This window comes from Ornithorhynchus anatinus, chromosome 21 (assembly GCF_004115215.2).
Source record: "Ornithorhynchus anatinus isolate Pmale09 chromosome 21, mOrnAna1.pri.v4, whole genome shotgun sequence".
NCBI classification, from domain to species: domain Eukaryota; kingdom Metazoa; phylum Chordata; class Mammalia; order Monotremata; family Ornithorhynchidae; genus Ornithorhynchus; species Ornithorhynchus anatinus.
This window is the reverse complement of record NC_041748.1, coordinates 24,436,525-24,454,565: the sequence shown is the minus strand read 5'-3', so window position 1 is coordinate 24,454,565 and position 18,041 is coordinate 24,436,525. Positions and strand designations below refer to the sequence as shown.

At 57.4% G+C, this 18,041-nt stretch overlaps 3 protein-coding genes across 7 annotated transcripts in view; 2 read left to right on the top strand and 1 right to left on the bottom strand.

Annotated features, from left to right (window-relative positions):
• DGCR2 (DiGeorge syndrome critical region gene 2) overlaps positions 1–1,196 on the bottom strand; it is a 57,908-nt gene extending 56,712 nt beyond the window's left edge. For 3 of the 5 annotated variants that reach the window (XM_039910083.1, XM_029048773.2, XM_029048774.2), the window contains exon 1: positions 940–1,196. In XM_039910083.1, coding sequence (XP_039766017.1) covers positions 940–1,018 — 79 coding nt within the window. In that variant the 5' untranslated portion in view covers positions 1,019–1,196. The remainder of the gene's footprint in view (positions 1–939) is intronic. The other 2 variants (XM_029048771.2, XM_029048772.2) reach the window with 1 other exon arrangement.
• Positions 1,197–8,724: 7,528 nt separating this feature from the next.
• LOC114806104 (testis-specific serine/threonine-protein kinase 1-like) lies at positions 8,725–10,275 on the top strand. Its single transcript, XM_029049233.2, has one exon. It carries the CDS (start codon positions 8,841–8,843, stop codon positions 10,080–10,082), a length of 1,242 nt encoding a protein of 413 aa, XP_028905066.1. The 5' UTR covers positions 8,725–8,840; the 3' UTR covers positions 10,083–10,275.
• A 6,415-nt stretch (positions 10,276–16,690) lies between these two features.
• On the top strand, positions 16,691–18,041 carry TSSK2 (testis specific serine kinase 2). Its single transcript, XM_001518915.4, has one exon. It carries the CDS (start codon positions 16,806–16,808, stop codon positions 17,847–17,849), a length of 1,044 nt encoding a protein of 347 aa, XP_001518965.1. The 5' UTR covers positions 16,691–16,805; the 3' UTR covers positions 17,850–18,041.

Below are 18,041 nucleotides of genomic sequence, written 5' to 3'. Positions count from 1 at the left end.
ACACAGGGAAGCAGCGTGGTATAGTGGAAAGAGCCCGGGGTTGGGAGTCAGAGGTCACGGGTTCTAATCCCGCTTTCTGCCACTTGTCAGCAGTGTGACTTTGGGCAAGTCATTTAACCGCTCTGGGCCTCAGTTCCCTCATCCGTAAAATGGGGATGAAGGCTGTGAGCCCTACGTGGGACAGCCTAATTACCTTGTACTAGCCCAGCGCTCAGAACAGCGCTTTGCACATAGTCATTTGCGAGAAGCGGCGTGGCTCCGTGGAAAGAGCCCGGGGCTTGGGAGTCAGAGGTCATGGGTTCGAACTCCGGCTCTGCCACTTGTCAGCTGGGTGACTGCGGGCAAGTCACTTCGCTTCATCTGGAAAATGGGGACGAAGACTGGGAGCCTCCCGGGAGCCAACCCGATGATCCTGTATCTCCCCCAGCGCTCCGAACAGTGCGCTGCACATAGTAAACGCTTAACAAATACGAACGTTATTAGACTTAGCCTCCCGACCCCCACCCCCGGAGAGGATCCTGTCTCCCTTCTTGGTCTCGGGCCCTCACCCCAGCGTCCCGCTCTAATAATACTAATAATGTTGGTATTATTAGAGCGCTGTTGTAAGCGCTGGGGTGGACACAGGGGAATCAGGTCGTCAACCCCTGGCGGCCCTTGTCCTCCTGTCTAATTCGGGAGCCTCGCCCCCCTCAGCACCACGTTCCGCTGAGGACCTCCCTCCCCCTCCTCGGCCCCACGTTCCGCTCGGGGCTTGGCGCCCCTCGGTGGGCTGGGGACCTCCCCCGGCTCGGCCCCGCGTTCCGGCGGAGGGCCTGGGCCTCCCGAGCCGCACGTCGGGCCGAGGCCCTCCATGGCCTGGCCCGGCCCGGCCCGGCCCGGCCCGTCGCTCCGTCCCCGCGCGTGGTGGCGGCGTTGGCGTGGGCGTCGCGCGGGGCTGACCTGGCCGCAGCGGCTCGGTGATGGTGAGCACCAGCAGGAAGAGGAGGAGGAAGGCGCCGCTGTCCACCTTGGGCACCATTTATCCTCCGTTCATCCTCCCCGGCGCGGCGGCTCGGGCCCGGCAGGGCGGCAGGACCGGACGGGACGGGACCGGACGGGACCGGACGGGAGGGGAGGAGAAGGGTCGGGCGGGGTGGGGCCTCCTCGGCCGCTGGGGCGGCACAGCTCCGGCCTCCGACAGCCAGGGCCTCGAGGGGCCGGGGGCCGGGGGTCGGGGGCGGCGGGCGGGCGGGGGCGGGCAGAGCGGGCTGGGCTGGGCCGGGCCGGGCCGGGCCGGGCCGAGGGCAGCGAGAAGATGGCGGCCTCCGCCCGGCCTCACAACAACCCGCCCCCCGACGCTCCCGACGCCAATCAGCGCCCGGGACGGCGGCGAGGCCCCCCGCCCTCATTTCCATACACCGGGGGGGGCCCACCCCAAACCGGGGGGCGGGGCTGCCCGTCATTCATTCAGTAGTAATAATGTCGGTATTTATTTGTTAAGCGCTTACCCCGTTCTAAGAGATCCAGGGTCATCAGGTGGTCCCACGGGAGGCTCCCAGTCAATCCCCATTTTCCAGATGAGGTCACTGAGGCCCAAAAAAGTGAAGTGACTGGCCCACAGTTCCACAGCTGACAAGGGGCAGAGCCGGGAGTCGTCATCTCTGGCTCCCAAGCCCGGGTTCTTTCCACTGAGCCGCACATAATCAAAGGGCAGGGACTGTCTCTCTCTGTTACCGATTTGTACAATCCAAGCGCTCTGCATAGAGTAAGCGCTCAATAAATACTAATGAATGAATGAACATAATCATGTTGGGATTTGTTAAGCGCTTACTACGTGCCGAGCACCGTTCTAAGCGCTGGGGGAGATACAGGGTCATCAGGTGGTCCCAAGGGAGGCTCCCAGTTAATCCCCAGTTTCCAGATGAGGTCACACTGAGGCCCGGACAAGTGAAGTGACTGGCCCACAGTCCCAGAGCTGACAAGGGGGAGAGCCGGGAGTCGAACCCGTGACCTCTGACTCCCAAGCCCGGGCTCTTTCCACTGAGCCGCGCTGCTTCTCAATAGTATTTATTGAGCGCTTACTATGTGCAGAGCACTGGACTAAGCGCTTGGAATGGACAAGTCGGCAACAGATAGAGACAGTCCCTGCCCTTTGACGGGCTTACGGTCTCATCGGGGGAGACGGGCAGACGAGAACAATGGCAATAAATAGAGTCAAGGGGAAGAACATCTCATAAAAACAGTGGCAAATAAATAGAATCAGGGTGCTGTACATCTCATTAAACAAAATGAATAGGATGATGAAGATATATACAGTCGAGCGGACCAGTACAGTGCTGAGGGGGTGGGATAGGAGAGGGAAAGGGGGGAGAAGAGGGTTTAGCTGCGGAGAGGTGAAGGGGGGAGTAGAGGGAGCAGAGGGACCGTCAGACCACCCCCTGACCCCCTCCCTGGGACCCCTTGACTCTATTTATCGTCTTTATGTTGTTATTTGTCCGTCTGTCTCCCCCGTGAGCCCGTCATTGGACAGGGATGGTCTTTATCTGTTGCCCAATTGTCTATTCCAAGCGCTTAGTCCAGTGCTCTGCACATAATAATAATGTTGGTATTTGTTAAGCGCTTACTGTGTGCGGAGCACCGTTCTAAGCGCTGGGAGAGATACAGGATCATCAGGTGGTCCCCTGTGGGGCTCACAGTCTTCATCCCCATTTTACAGATGAGATCACCGAGGCACGGAGAAGTGAAGTGACTTGCCAACAGTCACACAGCTGACAAGTGGCAGAGGCGGGATTCGAACCCATGACCTCTGACTCCCAAGTCCGGGCTCTTTCCACTGAGTCACGCTGCTTCTCGGCACATAATCAAAGGGCAGGGACTGTCTCTCTCTGTTACCGATTTGTACATTCCGAGCGCTTAGTACAGTGCTCTGCACAGAGTAAGCGCTCAATAAATACTGTTGAATGAATGAAGGAATGAACATAAACATGTTGGGATTTGTAAAGCGCTTACTCTGTGCAGAGCACCGTTCTAAGCGCTGGGGGAGATACAGGATCATCAGGTGGTCCCACGGGAGGCTCACTGTCTTCATCCCCATTTGACAGATGAAGGAACTGAGGCACGGAGAAGTGAGGGGGCTTGCCCACAGTCACGCAGCTGACAAGGGGCAGAGCCGGGAGTCGAACCCGTGACCTCTGACTCCCAAACCCGGGCTCTTTTCACTGAGCCACGCTGCTTCTCCAGGTAGAGTAGACTGTAAGCCCCTCATTGGGCAGGGATGGTCTCTATCTGTTGCCGAATTGTGTATTCCAAGCGCTTAGTACGATGCTCTACACTTAGTAAGCGCTCAATAAATGCTATTGAATTCAGTCAGTCAGTCAGTCAGTCAGTCGTATCTATTGAGGGCTTACTATGCGCGGAGCGCTGGACTAAGCGCTTGGAATGGACAGTTGGGCCCCAGAGAGAGACCATTCCCGCCCACTGAAGGGCTTCCGGGCTAAACGAGGGAGACGGACAGCAGGGCAAAAGAGAACAAAACAAAAACAAGACCACACCACCTAGATAAATAGAATCAAGGGGCGGTACACCTCATTAACAAAGTAAATAGGGCCAGTCATTCGTTCTTCATTCAATCGTATTTATTAAGCGTTTACTATGTGCAGAGCGCTGGACTAAGCGCTTGGAATGGACAATTGGGCCACAGAGAGAGACCATCCCCACCCACTGACGGGCTCCAGTGGAAAGAGCCCGGGCTTAGGATCAGAGGTCATGGGTTCTAATTCCGGCTCCGCCATTTGCCAACTGTACGACTTTGAGCAAGTCACTTCACCTCTCAGTGCCTCAGTGACCTCATCTGTAAAATGGGGATGAAGACTGTGAGCCTCATGAGGGACAACCTCATTACCCTGTATCTCCCCCAGCGATTAGAACAGTGCTCGGCCCATAGTAAGCGCTTAAATACCATTATTATTATTATTATTAAACAGGGGAGACGGACAGCAGGGCAAACGAGAACAAAACAAAAACAAGCCATTATCATCAAGAACAATAGAAAGAAGGGGAGGTACACCTCATTAACAAGATAAATAGGGTAAGAAATAATATATACAAATGAGCACAGTGGTGAGGGGAGGAGAAGGGGGAGGAGTAGAGGGTTGGGGGGAGAGGGAGCAGAGGGAAAGGGGGCTCAGTGTGGGAAGGCCTCCTGGAGGAGGTGAGCTCTCGGTAGGGCTTTGAAGAGGAGAGAGTTAGTTTGGAGGTGAGGAGGGAGGGCGTTCCAGGACAGAGGGAGGACGTGGGCCAGGGGTCGTCGGCGGGACAGGCGAGAACGGGGGACCGAGAGGAGGTGAGCGGTGGCAGAGGAGCGGAATGTACAGGGTGGGTTGGAGAAAGAGAGAAGGGAGATGAGGTAGAAGGGGGCGAGGGAATGGACAGCTTGGAAGCCAAGCTCTGATGGGAGGGCGCGTAAGGGAGAACTTGGGAGGGGCGAGGTTGGGGCAAGGGGCCGGGGGGAGCAGTCCCTGGACCGCTGTGAGCCCGTCATTGGGCAGGGATTGTCTCTGTTGCCGAATTGTCCATTCCAAGAGTTTAGTCCAGTGCTCTGCACATAGGAGGTTTTCAATAAACACGATTGAATGAGTGAATGCCAAAGTTGTCCCGAGCTGGGAGGAGGGGCGTGGGAAATTTCCAGTGCGCATGCTCCCGGCCCCGGGACTACAATTCCCACCGGCCCCTGAGAAGGCTGAGCCCCCGCCCCCGCCCCCTATCCCGCTCCCGCCCCCGCCCCAATAATAGGGCCGGCGCTCGGGCTGCTCCCCGGCCCTTGCCTGGCTCCTGCTGCCAGGGCTTTCCCCGAGCCTAGGCCTCCCCGCCCTCCAGTCCTCGCGGAAACACCTCCTGGCGACCCCTCCGTCTCCCTTGGACCAGTCTCGTCCAAATCAATTCATCGGTCGATCAATCCATAGTCTTTATTGAGGGCTTAATAATAATAGTAATAATGGTATTTGTTAAGCGCTTACTATGTGCAAAGCACTGTTTCTAAGCGCTGGGGGGATACAAGGTGATCAGGTTGTCCCATGTGGGGCTCACAATCTTTATCCCCATTTGAGAGATGAGGGAACTGTGGCCCAGAGAAGTGAAGTGACTTGCCCAAAGTCACCCAGCTGACAGGCGGCGGAGTGGGGATTAGAACCCATGACCTCTGACTCCCAAGCCCGGGCTCTTTCCACTCAGCCACTCTGAGGGCTTCCTGGGTGTACAGCGCTGTACCAAGCGTTTGGGAGAATTCAATCCAACAGAGGTGATGGTTATGTTACCGGCCCCTCATCATCAAAGGTATTTACTGAGCACTTACTGCGTATAATAATAATAATAATGATGGCATTTGTTAAGCGCTATGTGCCAAGCACTGTTCTAAGCACTGGAGGGATACAAGGTAATCAGATTGTCCCACATGGGGCTCACAGTCTTCATCCCCATTTTACAGATGGAGATAACTGAGGCCCAGAGTAATAATAATGTTGGTATTTGTTAAGAGCTTACTATGTGCAGAGCACTGTTCTAAGCGCTGGGGTAGATACAGGGCGATCAGGTTGTCCCACACGAGGCTCACAGTCTTCATCCCCATTTTACAGATGAGGGAACTGAGGCACAGAGAAGTGAAGTGACCTGCCCAAAGTCACACAGCTGACAAGTGGCAGAGGTGGGATTAAAACCCGTGACCTCTGACTCCCAAGCCCGTGCTCTTTCCACTGAGCTACGCTGCTTATTGTAGAGCACTGTGTGAAACACTTGAGGAAGTAGGACAGATGGAGTAGATAAGGATCTTCCACTCTAGAGGGGGTTACAAACATGAATATAATGAATAATTTGCAGATAGGTACATGAGTCCTGTGAGGCCCCGGGGTGGGGTGAATACCAACAGCCCAAAGGTACAGATCCAAGTGCAGAGATGATCGGGAAGGGGAGTCAGAAAAAAAGAGTCCTTAATCAGGGACGGCCTCTTGGAGGAGATGTGACTTGAATAAGGCTTTCAAGGTGGGGAGAGGGGTGGTCTGGCGTATGTGAAGGGGGGCCCGAGGGAGGCGGAGGAAAAGGGGTCAGCAGTGAGACAAGATCGGGCACAGTGAGTAGGTAAGTGCGCATTGAGCTGTAGTAGGAGATCAGTGAGGTAAGGTAGGAGGGCATGAGGTGTTTAAAGCCAATGGTAAGATGTTTCTGTTTGATGTGGCGATGGACGGTAAACCACTGGAGGTTCTTGAGGACTGAACATGGGCAGAGTCGGAGAAGGGAGGTCAATGAGGAGGCAGATGCAGTCATTAAGACGGGACAGGATAAGTGCTTGGACCAGCACAGTAGCAGTTTGGATGGCGACGAAAGGGTGGAGATACCACAGTTATCTCGAGCGGAAAGACTCGGGCCCCTCCAGACCGCCCCGGCCAAGGCTCAGAGCCCAGGAGAGGGAGCGGCCAAGACCCAAACCTCGGAATTGTCCGCTTCCTCCTGTGTGAGATGGGCCCATCCTCCCTACTCCATATCTATAATTTATTTATATATCTGTAACTGATTCATTTATTTTAATGTCCATCTCCCCCTATATATTGTGAGCTCGTTGGAAGCAGGGAATGCGTCTACCGTACCCTCCCAAGTACTCAGTACAGAGCTCTGCACAGAGTAAGCGCTCAATAAATGTGACTGATTGATTGATTGAAGCATTGAAGGCCGGACCTCACTGAACCCAAGACTTATCCTCTCCGGCCTTCAATGCTGCAACTGCTTCCTCGCTGGCCTCCCTGCCTCCTGTCGCTTCCCACTCCAAAACACACTTCATTCTGCTGCCCAGATCATTTTTCTAAAAAAAGTTCGGTCCGTGTCTTCGCACTCCTCAAGAACATCCAAAGGCTGCCATCCACTTGCGCATCAAACAGAAACTCCTTACCATTGGCTTTAAAGCACTCAATCAGCTCACCCCATCCTACCTTACGTCACAGATCCGCTGCAGCCCAGCCCACACCCTTAGCCTGCTTACTGTAGCGCCTGCTTACTTATTACGCCCCAGTCGAGCGTTCACTTGTATTTACTGAGCGCTTACTATGTCTGGAGTACTGTACTAAGCACGATATAACCGGATCGGTAGACACGTTCCCTGCCCATAACAGACCGGCCTGATCACGTCTATCTTGTCGCTCACCTCTTTCCTACATCCTCCCCTAAGCCTGGAACTCCCTCCCCCTCCATTTACGCCATACAACCCCTCTCCCCACCTTCAAAGCATTAAGGTCACATCTCCAAGAGGTTTTCCCCGAAAGAGCCCTTTTCCCCGGCTCACTCTCCCTTCTGCGTCGACAATGCACTTGGATCTGTGACCTTCGGCATCTGATCTACACCCCGTCCTCAACCCCATAGCGTCTATGTATGTATCTTTAAATTACAGCTCATTAATTATTTATATTAATGTCCGTCTCCCCCTCTAGACTGTAAGCTCGTTATGGGCAGGGAACGTGCCTGCTATCTTTGTTGTATTGTACTCTTCCAAGTTTTTACTAAAGTGCTCTGCACATAGTAAGCACTCAATAAATAGCACTGATGGATTGACTGAGCTTTGGCTCTGGGAACTGGTGTTCCCTGCACTCCCGGGCGTTGGGGCAAACAGACGGTTCCGTCACAGCAATCTGGCCTGACTGCTCAATTCTTCTCAGCCCGGGGCCCCAACTCGACCTGAAAACTTCCAAGTGGGACTAGAAAGACTCAAAATGTGGTGTTTCTCCCAAACTAGACTGAGTGGACCCACGGTGTTCCTGTCCCCTACCCCCCATCCCGCCCACCTCCATCAGTTCCCAGCCCCTCCTGGCCCCTGGTCCTCAAACTTTGGCACCTCTGTCCGCATGAGCAGATCTGCAGGGAAGGCGGGCCGGGAGGGGAGAGGAGATGTGGGCCCACCCCGGGTCCCGGAGGGAGCAGGGGAGGCGGTGCTTCGAATCCCAGCCGCCAAGTGTGATCGCTCCAGGGGGCCTACATCTCCCACCCCGACCTGCAGGCTCCCACCCACAGCGAGACCCCATTCAGATGTTCAGTGACAACTACTGCCGCTTTGTCTCATCTCGACCTAACCCGGCATTTAGCACATGATTGTCCCTGCCTGCACGGGCAGCACCCGAGTTGAATTCCAGGGCCATCTCCCGCTCCGGGGATGCCACGTGACACGCTCCCGGCCCTCAGCGGGGAAGGGTCGAAGGGTCCCCACCACTGCTACGAGGTTCCTCCGGGGCCCGGGGCCGGGGCAAAGGCTGCCACTGACCGCCTCGCCTTCCGACCCAAGTTTGGCCTCGAGTACGGTTTAAGGGGAAAGACTAATTCAAACGGAGAGACTGTCCAGACCACAGGCTGAGCCCGTGGACTCCTCCAGACGGTCCTGGACAAGGCCGAGGGAGCGGGCAAGACTCAAACCTCGGAACGGTCGGCTTCCTCTTGAGTGAGATGGACCTCTGGGACCAGAACGACCGAGCTCTTGGGACCGTTCTCCCTGCTCCAGTGAGGGAGCGGGCATCCGTGGGCGGCCGGTGGATCCCTCGTTCCCCGGAAAGAGCGGCACCCCCTCCCCCTTCCGCCCCGCCCAATCCAGGCCCACCTCCAGGCCTGCCCCCACGCTCCCCCCGCCCCCCTACCCCCACCCCCCCACAGCCTCATCTGTGACTTCACGCTCTGAAGTCAAGCTCAAGACAATGGAGAGCGTTCCACGGGCATCAGCCTTGGGCCGGCCCGCCCCCTCGGATGGCGTTCCGCGGGGTAGACAGGGACCCTGCCGGCCCACGCGGGGAGGCCATGTAGAGGGCCGCATCGGAGGCACTCGCTGACGCTCGGGCACCATGGACGACGCCGCGGTCCTCAAACGACGGGGCTACATCATGGGCATCAACCTGGGGGAGGGCTCCTACGCCAAAGTGAAATCCGCCTATTCCGAGCGGCTCAAGTTCAACGTGGCGGTCAAGATCATCGACCGCAGGAAAGCCCCCACCGACTTCCTGGAGAAATTCCTGCCCCGGGAGATCGAGATCCTGGCCATGCTTAACCACCGCTCCATCATCAAGACCTACGAGATCTTCGAGACGTCAGATGGCAAGGTCTACATCGTCATGGAGCTGGGCGTGCAGGGCGACCTGCTGGAGTTCATCAAGGGCCGCGGGGCCCTGCACGAGGATGACGCCCGCAAGAAGTTCCAGCAGCTCTCGTCGGCCATCAAGTACTGCCACGACCTGGACGTGGTCCACCGCGACCTCAAGTGCGAGAACCTCCTCCTCGACAAGGACTTCAACGTCAAGCTCTCCGACTTCGGCTTCTCCAAGCGCTGCCACCGCGACGACTCCGGGAAGCTCTTGCTCAGCAAGACTTTCTGCGGGTCGGCGGCCTACGCGGCGCCCGAGGTGCTGCAGGGCATCCCCTACCAGCCCAAGGTGTACGACATCTGGAGCCTGGGCGTCATCCTGTACATCATGGTCTGCGGGTCCATGCCCTACGACGACTCCAACATCAAGCGCATGCTGCGCGTCCAGAAGGAGCACCGGGTCCACTTCCCGCGATCCAAGCACCTGACCAGCGAGTGCAAGGACCTCATCTACCGCATGCTGCAGCCCGACGTGCACCGGCGGCTGCGCATCGACGACATCCTCGGCCACTGCTGGCTGCAGCCCGTGCAGCCCGCCAGGACCGCCACCCTGTCTGCCACGGCCCTGCCCAAGGACGGCGAGACCTCCCGGGGCCAACTGGACCAGCTCCGGCTGCCGGAAGTCAACACGCATAAGTCCCCGAGCAAGCTGGACAACACGGTGGGGTCAGCGACCACGGACCAAGAGAGAGCCGCTCGGGCGGCGACGCCGAGCCGGGAGATGACGGCCCGAGAGGTGGAGGCGGCTCATGAGACGGCGGCCCAAGAGACCAGGGTTCGGGAGGCGGTGGCGGTGGCAGTGGTGGCGGCAGCCGGGCCTTTGGAGATTCCGGGATCCCACGATCAATGGTCCGAGACGCCCAAGAAGAGCAGCCACTCCACGCCCAGGCAGGTGCCCGAAGACCCCCGGGAGCCCAGGGACCCGCCGCCGGCCCCGGGCCCCTGAGCCCCCGAGCAGAGCCGGGCCGGCCCCGCCCTGCCGGACCAACCCCTCCCTGCCCTCCCGGACCAGCCCCTGCGGGTGGCGTGGGAGTTCAGGGTCCGTGAATCACAGCTATTTTTGTTCCCCCTTTCTCGCGTCCCTCCCTTCCCCTCGGGTGAGAGCCTATGACCGAACAATAAAGCAGGAACTCACAGAGCACGGAGAGGGGTGAGTGTGGAGCGGGAGGGCACCCGAGGCCCTGTCCCGATCAGACCGGCCCGGGCTGGACCCGCACCAGGGCGTGCCCATCCTAGGAGGGGGCCGGACACTCCAACCTCCCCGGAGCGGAGCCCGAGTGAGGGGGCTTCTGAGCAACCTCTGCATTTGGCCAGCTCACCCCACCCACTTGCTGCCCAGGTCGTCTTCCCCGCCTATTCTGGGTGCCCGGGCCCACCTACTAGTCCCCGCTGCTCCCCTTTGGGCTGTCCAGTACGGTGCAAGGCCCCTTGCTGGATGCCATCGGCCCCATTTCTCAGGAGGGAAAACTGAGGGCAGAGGGGAGCCCCGACTGGATGGAACTGCCAACAGGGCCTCCGGCCCCCTCCCTGCACCCTTCCCAGCCCATCCTGAAAGGGACCGAGGCCGCTGGCGGCCGACAGGGGCCAAGCAATGCCTCCCCACCCCCGCCCCTTTCCCCTAGAGGAACTCCATCAGCCACGAGGCCGTGTTCTGCTCGTTCGTGGCGCTTTCTGAGACTAGGGTGCGCAAGCGGTGGCCCGCGAAGCACTGAACGCTAACGTTAGACAGCCCCGAGCTCCCAGCCCGGGCGGGACAGAGGGGGCAGGTGACCAGCATTCAGGCTGACTGTGCCTCTGGCAGAGGGAATTTCTTTAACGCCCCCACCTGCCTCCTTCACCTCTACGGATGAAAAACAGCATGGCTCGGTGGACAGAGCACAGACCTGGGAATCGGAAGGACCTGAGTTCTAATCCTGGTTCTGCCATATGTCTGCTGTGCGACCTTGAGCGAGTGATAATAATATATTTGTAAAGCACTTACTATGTGACTGGCACTGTGCTGGATACAAGCAAATCGAGTTGGACACAGTCCCTGTCCTGTGTGGCGTTCACAGTCTCAATCCCCCTTTTACAGATGAGGTAACTGAGGCACAGAGAAGTGAAATAACTTGCCCAAGGTCACACAACAGACAAGTGATCTAGCCGGGATTAGAACCCATAACCTTCCGACTCCCAGGGCTCAGTGGAAAGAGCATGGGCTTTGGAGTCAGGGCTCATGAGTTCGAATCCCAGCTCTGCCACTTGTCGGCTGTGTGACTGTGGGCAAGTCACTTAACTGCTCTGTGCCTCAGTTCCCTCATCTGTAAAATGGGGATTAAGACTGTGAGCCCCACATGGGACAACCTGATTCCCCTATGTCTACCCCAGCGCTTAGAACAGTGCTCGGCACATAGTAAGCGCTTAACAAATACCAACATTATTATTATTTGCGCTACACCATGCTACTTCTCTACAATGCAGAGCAATGTACTAAGCACTGGGGTGAGTACAATAGAACAACAGAGCAGACACGTTCCCTGCCAACAACGAGCTCACAGTCTTGAGAACAGACTCAGGAGAGTGAGCCACTGGTACACTCAAACACGCACACAGATACTCACAGACACACACACACACTCACCACCCCACCCCCTAGGAATAACCAGAAACTAATGGTAACCCTGTGGGGTGGTGCCTTCTCTTGAAGCTAAACCTAGACATTTTCCCTTTATTTATTTTTTTTCACGGTATTCGTTTAGGGCTTAAAACATGCCAGGCATTGTACTAATCACTGGGGTAGATACAAGCTGACGGGGTTGGACACACAGTCAATGTCCCACTTGGGGCTCACAGTCAACCCCCATTTTACACAGGGGGGAACTGAGGCCCAGAGAAGTGAAGTGATTTGCCCAAGGTCAGCTGGCAGACAAGTGGTGGAGCTGGGATTAGGACCCAGGTCCTTCTGACTCCCAGTCCCAGGATCTATGCACTAGGCCACCGGACTCCATCCAGGTTTGCCCTTTCTCCACCAAAAAGAAGCGTTTGAAGCATTCCAACAAAATACATAACAGTCCTCTGACCAGGAGAAGACTAGTAAGCACTCAAAGGTCATACTTGTCAGCTGTGTGACTGTGGGCAAGTCACTTAACTTCTCTGTGCCTCAGTTCCCTCATCTGTAAAATGGGGAATAAGACTGTGAGCCCCACGTGGGACAGACAACCTGATTCCCCTGTGTTTACCCCAGCGCTTAGAACAGTGCTCTGCACATAGTAAGCGCTTAACAAATACCAACATTATTATTATTATTATATAGCATAAATAAAAGATAAGCCAATAAATGGTATTTATTGAGCACTTACTATGTGCAGTCCTCTAGACTATAGGCTTCTTGTGGGCAGGGAATGTCCTGTCCATTGTTATACTGTACTCTCCCAAGCGCTTAGCACAGTGCTCTTCTCACAGTAAGCGCTCAATAAATATGATTGAGTTGCAGAGCACCGTACTCAAGGTGTCAAGATGATGTGAGTGAGACTCATGTGGGACAACCTGATTACCCTGTATCTACCCCAACGCTTAGAACAGTGCTCATGCACATACTAAGTACTTAACAAATGCCAACATTATTATTATTATTATGTTTTGCTTCAGGTATATCCTTCACATAGTTTAAACCCCCAATGTACCCCCACAAAAAGCTTCCCACACACTCCATAAAGCTCCATAAAAGCTTCCCACATACTCCATAAAGTTTACGTACCCCCTAGAAAAATCAACACACACAAATCCCATTAGGCGAGCTCTCTTGGATGACGCCATGGCCTCAGGTACCTTCCCGCCTCCTTCAAATAAGACATAAACTAACTTACTTCACTCCTCTGGGCCTCAGTTCCCTCATTTGAAAAATAGGGATTAAGAGTGTGAGCCCCATGTGGCATAGGGACTGTGATAAGAGTGTGCGCCCCAGGTGGCATAGGGACTGTGACCAACCTGATTAACTTGCATCTACCCCAGCACTTAGAACAGTATGTAGCACAGAGTAGGCACTTAACGAGGACCATAATTATTATTAACATTATTAGGTCCGGTCCCTGGGGTTCCTGCTCTCTCTCTCTGTCCCTTTGAGCCCCAACTCTGGTGCTCTCTTCTCCCCCAGCCTCCTGCCACGCCCCCTTAACTCCCTCTCCAAGCCCCCGATCTCCCTGCCACTTGTCCCCTTGGCCCTCTAGGCCAGCGGCTCTGGGCCCCTGGGGGAGAAAATGAGGCCTTGCCCATCGGCCTTGGGGAATGGAGGAGTGGAGAGGGGTGGAGTGGAACCAGAGGAGAGGAAGGAGGTAAACAGTCTGTCCAGGGGTCCCGGCAGATCCCGGCCTTCCAGAATCACGAGGCCCTGGGCCACCTGGCAGGAGCGAGCCTTCCGGCCAAGCCTTGGGGCCAAGGCTGCCAGGCGTTAGCTGACCTGCCCAAAGCAGATTCAACAGCGGCAGCGGCCAAGCCCGTTGGCTCCAGGTCTCCATGCCCTCCCCAAGGCTCTCAGCTGGGGGCACTGCCCAGATCACCCACAAAGCAGGAGAGGCACTAAAAACCTGTCCCGGAAGGCAACGTGCAAGCGGAGAGGTCGAATCCCCTGCTGCGCAGATGAGGCACAGGGGACAACGGAGGCTGGACACCAGAAGGGGCAGGGACCAGAACTGGGGGCCAGGGCTCGGTCCTCACGCTCAGGCCAGGGAGGACTGGTCAGCACCACTGCCCATCGTCAAGGCCAGCTGAAGCCCGGGTGGAGAGGGGGCCCGGGAAGGGGCAGGACCACACGAGAATGCTCCCCTCAGGCCCATTCCCTCATCTACCCTCCCTTTCTTCTCTGCCCCCCAGCCCTTCTCCCAAGTTCAGCAGCAGCAGTAGTTCCCACTCTGGGATGGCCACACGGTCTGCTTCCTCTGCCCCACGCTCACACCCCAGGGCATCACTGGCACAAATGCGGGTAACAGGGCCAGCCTCGACCTCCCCTCACCCACGAGAACTCTGCACTTCCTTCTGCTCAGCATCGCTACCTCTCCCTCGTCGACCCCTCCTGCCACCACTTACTGGTCCAGACCCTAAAAGGTTTCCCGACGCCACCAACTCTCCCTTCCCCTCTGGCCCCCTGGGGCCCAAAGACCTCACAATTCTCTGGACAAAATGGACACCCTCAGGTGGGAATCCCTCCAGGCTCCGCCTTCCTCCCCAACTGTCTTCCACCATGGGCTGGGTTTCTGTGGCTTCTGCCTCGCTCATCTTCCACAGCTGACACCCAAGAGCTCTCCCTCCTTCTTCCCAAGTCTACTTCTCCTGGCTGGGCCTCCGACCCGACCCCACCCCATCCCCCGGTACCTTCTGCTGACACTCGATCCCGCTTTTCAGCCCTCCCACGCCACCATCTCCAATCCATCTCCAGTGGCTCCTCTCCACCGTCTTTCCACGTGCTGCCACATCTCTTCCAGACTCAAACATCCTTCAGTCCACCCCATTGTCCCCTCCATCCATCACCCCATCTTCTTCCACCCACTCTTCCAAGGGCTTCTCGATGCCCACTGCCCCCACAAACTCTCCTCCGGCTCCCTTCTCCCCACTCTACAATCTGACCTCTTGGTTCCACCAAACCCACACTCTCCCAGATCGCTGATGACCTCCTCCTCATCCAATAAACACTACTCTCAGACTCTCCCACTTCTCTTCCAGCCATCCTCCATCTCTTCGGTTGTGGGGACCCTCAGGGTTCTGTTCCGGGTCCCCTTCCACCCTCAATCTGCACTCACTCCCTTCGGGATCTCATCCGCTCTCAGCTTCCAAACCCGTCTCTTCACCGATGACTCTCAAGTACACCTCAGGAGTGCTGACCTCTCTCATCCCCTGCAGGCTCACATTTCTTCCAGCCTTCAGGACATCTCCTAGTTATTCCGCTGACTCCCTCAAGCTCCTCATGGCCACCACTCAGCTCATTTCCCTCCTCAGAGCCTCTCCTCCTCCTCCTCCTCCTAACAAGCTTGGCATTGGCCTCGACTCCTCCCTCTCTTTCAGCCGTGCCTTCTGCCACTCGCCAGATCCAGATGATTCCCCCCCACCCACCCCGATATTTCCTGGAGCCACCTCATTCTCTACAAGCAGGCAGCCACCCTGCTCATCTAAACACTTGTATACCCACCCCAAAGACTCCAGGCTGGCTGGTCTCCCTCCTCCCTGCAGAAGCCTCTCCCCTCTTTAAGCCATACTTCACCCCGCAGTCTGGATCATTTTGCTAAAATATCGATCAGCGCCCATCTTCCCACACCTCAAAAGTCTCCAAAGGCTGCTCCTTCCTCTCTGCAACAAGCATAAACTCCTGACGGTTGGCATTGAGGCAATCCATCCTGTCTCATCCTTCTTGGCCACCCTCTCTCACTCATTCAGTCCACTCCAGCCTACTCCAGCTCCAATGCTTCACTCCTGTAGAGCCTAACTCCTCATTGTCCTCTCTCACCACCTTTCCTTCTGCTTGGAACTCCCTCTCCCTCGATATCACACAGACTTTGGCTCTCCCCACCTTCCAAGGCTGCCTGAAGTCCCTTCTCCTCCAGGAAGCCTTTACCAATTTATTTTCCTCCTCCCTTGGTCAGCTTCACACGACCACCACTCAGCAGCTGGGCGTCCACTGTGCACTGATTTGGTCATGCTCGCCCAGAGCACTTTTATACGCATCACCTTTCACACCTTATTGAACCACTTATTCATCTACATCGCTCTTCCATCTTTTTCTGCTATTTTTTTTCCCCACTAGATCGTAAGCTCCTCGTGGGCAGATTTCAGGTCTCCTAAGTCTCCTGAAGTGTCCCAAGAGCCCAGGTAACATGCCCGCCACCCAACAGGTGCTCGGCAAACACTACTGCCTGATTGACAACTTGAGAAGTCAGCGTTGTACAGTGGGGGAGGCCTGCTCGGGCCCAGCTTCCATCTCCTGCTGGGGGCAGGGGGAGTGGGGGAAGTGAGGAGATCACCCCTCGGGGAAGCCACCTGGGCATCACAGACCAACTCCCAGCCCACGGCCCCAGCTTGTCCACGGCTGTAGGGGGACCATCCCGTCAGATGTCAAAATGCCCTCCTCCCACAGCTCTGAACTCAGTCCCCGGGCCAGAGCGAGACCTCGGGTGCCGGCACCAGCACTCGCGGGTCCAGATCAGGGACCCAGGCGGGTCCGGGGGGAAGCCCTTGGGTGCTTTGGGGCCGAGCTCCCGGGCGGGGGTCGCCAGCAGTGGTAGCCACCATCTCAGCCCTGCGGGGACCCCCGGGGGATCCTCCGGGACTCGGTGCAGGCATTCTCGGGAGCCCTAGGGTCGGGTAGAGACCGCACAGACCGATCAAGAGGCAAAGGCTCTGTTAGGAGGACCCCCCCATCCTCCCCAGCTCAAGCCCCGGGGGAAAGCAGCGTCCCGGAGAGTGGCGCCCCCACCCCGCCCTTACCTGCTCTCCCCCCACCCCACGGGCCTGCCCCCACAGCTTCATTTGTGACTTCACACACTGAGGTCACACCGGAGACAATGCCAAACATTCCATGGGCAACAGCCCTGGCCCGCCCCGCCCCGCTCACACGCTCCCACGGGGCAGAAGGGGACCCCGCCGGCCCACGTGGGGAGGCCATGTAGAGGGCCGCATCGGAGGCACTCGCTGATGCTCGGGCACCATGGACGACGCCGCCATCCTCAAAAAGAAAGGCTACGTGGTGGGCATCAACTTGGGGAAGGGCTCCTACGCCAAAGTGAAATCCGCCTACTCCGAGCGCCTCAAGTTCAACGTGGCGGTCAAGATCATCGACCGCAAGAAGACCCCCTCGGACTTCGTCGAAAGGTTCTTGCCCCGTGAGATGGACATCCTGGCCACCGTGAGCCACCGTTGCATCATCAAGACCTACGAGATCTTCGAGACTTCGGATGGCCGGATCTACATCGTCATGGAACTGGGCGTGCAGGGCGACCTGTTGGAGTTCATCAAATGCCGCGGGGCCCTGCACGAGGACGTGGCCCGCAAGATGTTCCAGCAGCTCTCGTCGGCCATCAAGTACTGCCACGACCTGGACGTGGTCCACCGCGACCTCAAGTGCGAGAACCTCCTCCTCGACAAGGACTTCAACGTCAAGCTCTCCGACTTCGGCTTCTCCAAGCGCTGCCACCGCGACGACTCCGGGAAGCTCTTGCTCAGCAAGACCTTCTGCGGGTCGGCGGCCTACGCGGCGCCCGAGGTGCTGCAGGGCATCCCCTACCAGCCCAAGGTGTACGACATCTGGAGCCTGGGCGTCATCCTGTACATCATGGTCTGTGGCTCCATGCCCTACGACGACTCCGACATCAAGCGCATGCTGCGCTTCCAGAAGGAACACCGGGTCGACTTCCCGCGGTCCAAGCACCTGACCAGCGAGTGCAAGGACCTCATCTACCGCATGCTGCAGCCCGACGTGCACCGGCGGCTGCGCATCGACGACATCCTCGGCCACTGCTGGCTGCAGCCCGCCAAGGCCAGGCCCCCCTCGTCCAGCTCCTTCAAGCGGGAGGCGGAGGCCAAGCCCCGGGCCGAGCCCAAGCCGGAGAGTCGCACGGGGTCACGGCCGGACAACCGGCCGACCTCCAAGGCCCCGCAGCGGCTCCTAGCTGTCCCGGAGACGGAGGAGGCGGGCCCGGCAGGCGGGTTGGAAGAGCCCTTGGGAGCAGAAGGGGGCCGGGCCAGCCCCTAGCAGGGCCATGGTGGGCAACTCGGGCCGGAAGGCCGGATCGTGCAGCCGGGTGGCCCGGGAGAGGGCCGAAGCCGTGGGGAAAGTAAAATCCGACCGTTCGACCCTTATTTTGATGACCTGCTCTCTGCCACCTCCCTCCCGGGAGCCTCGGGTGGCCATTATTCCAAATAAACCACAGAATCTACGAACACA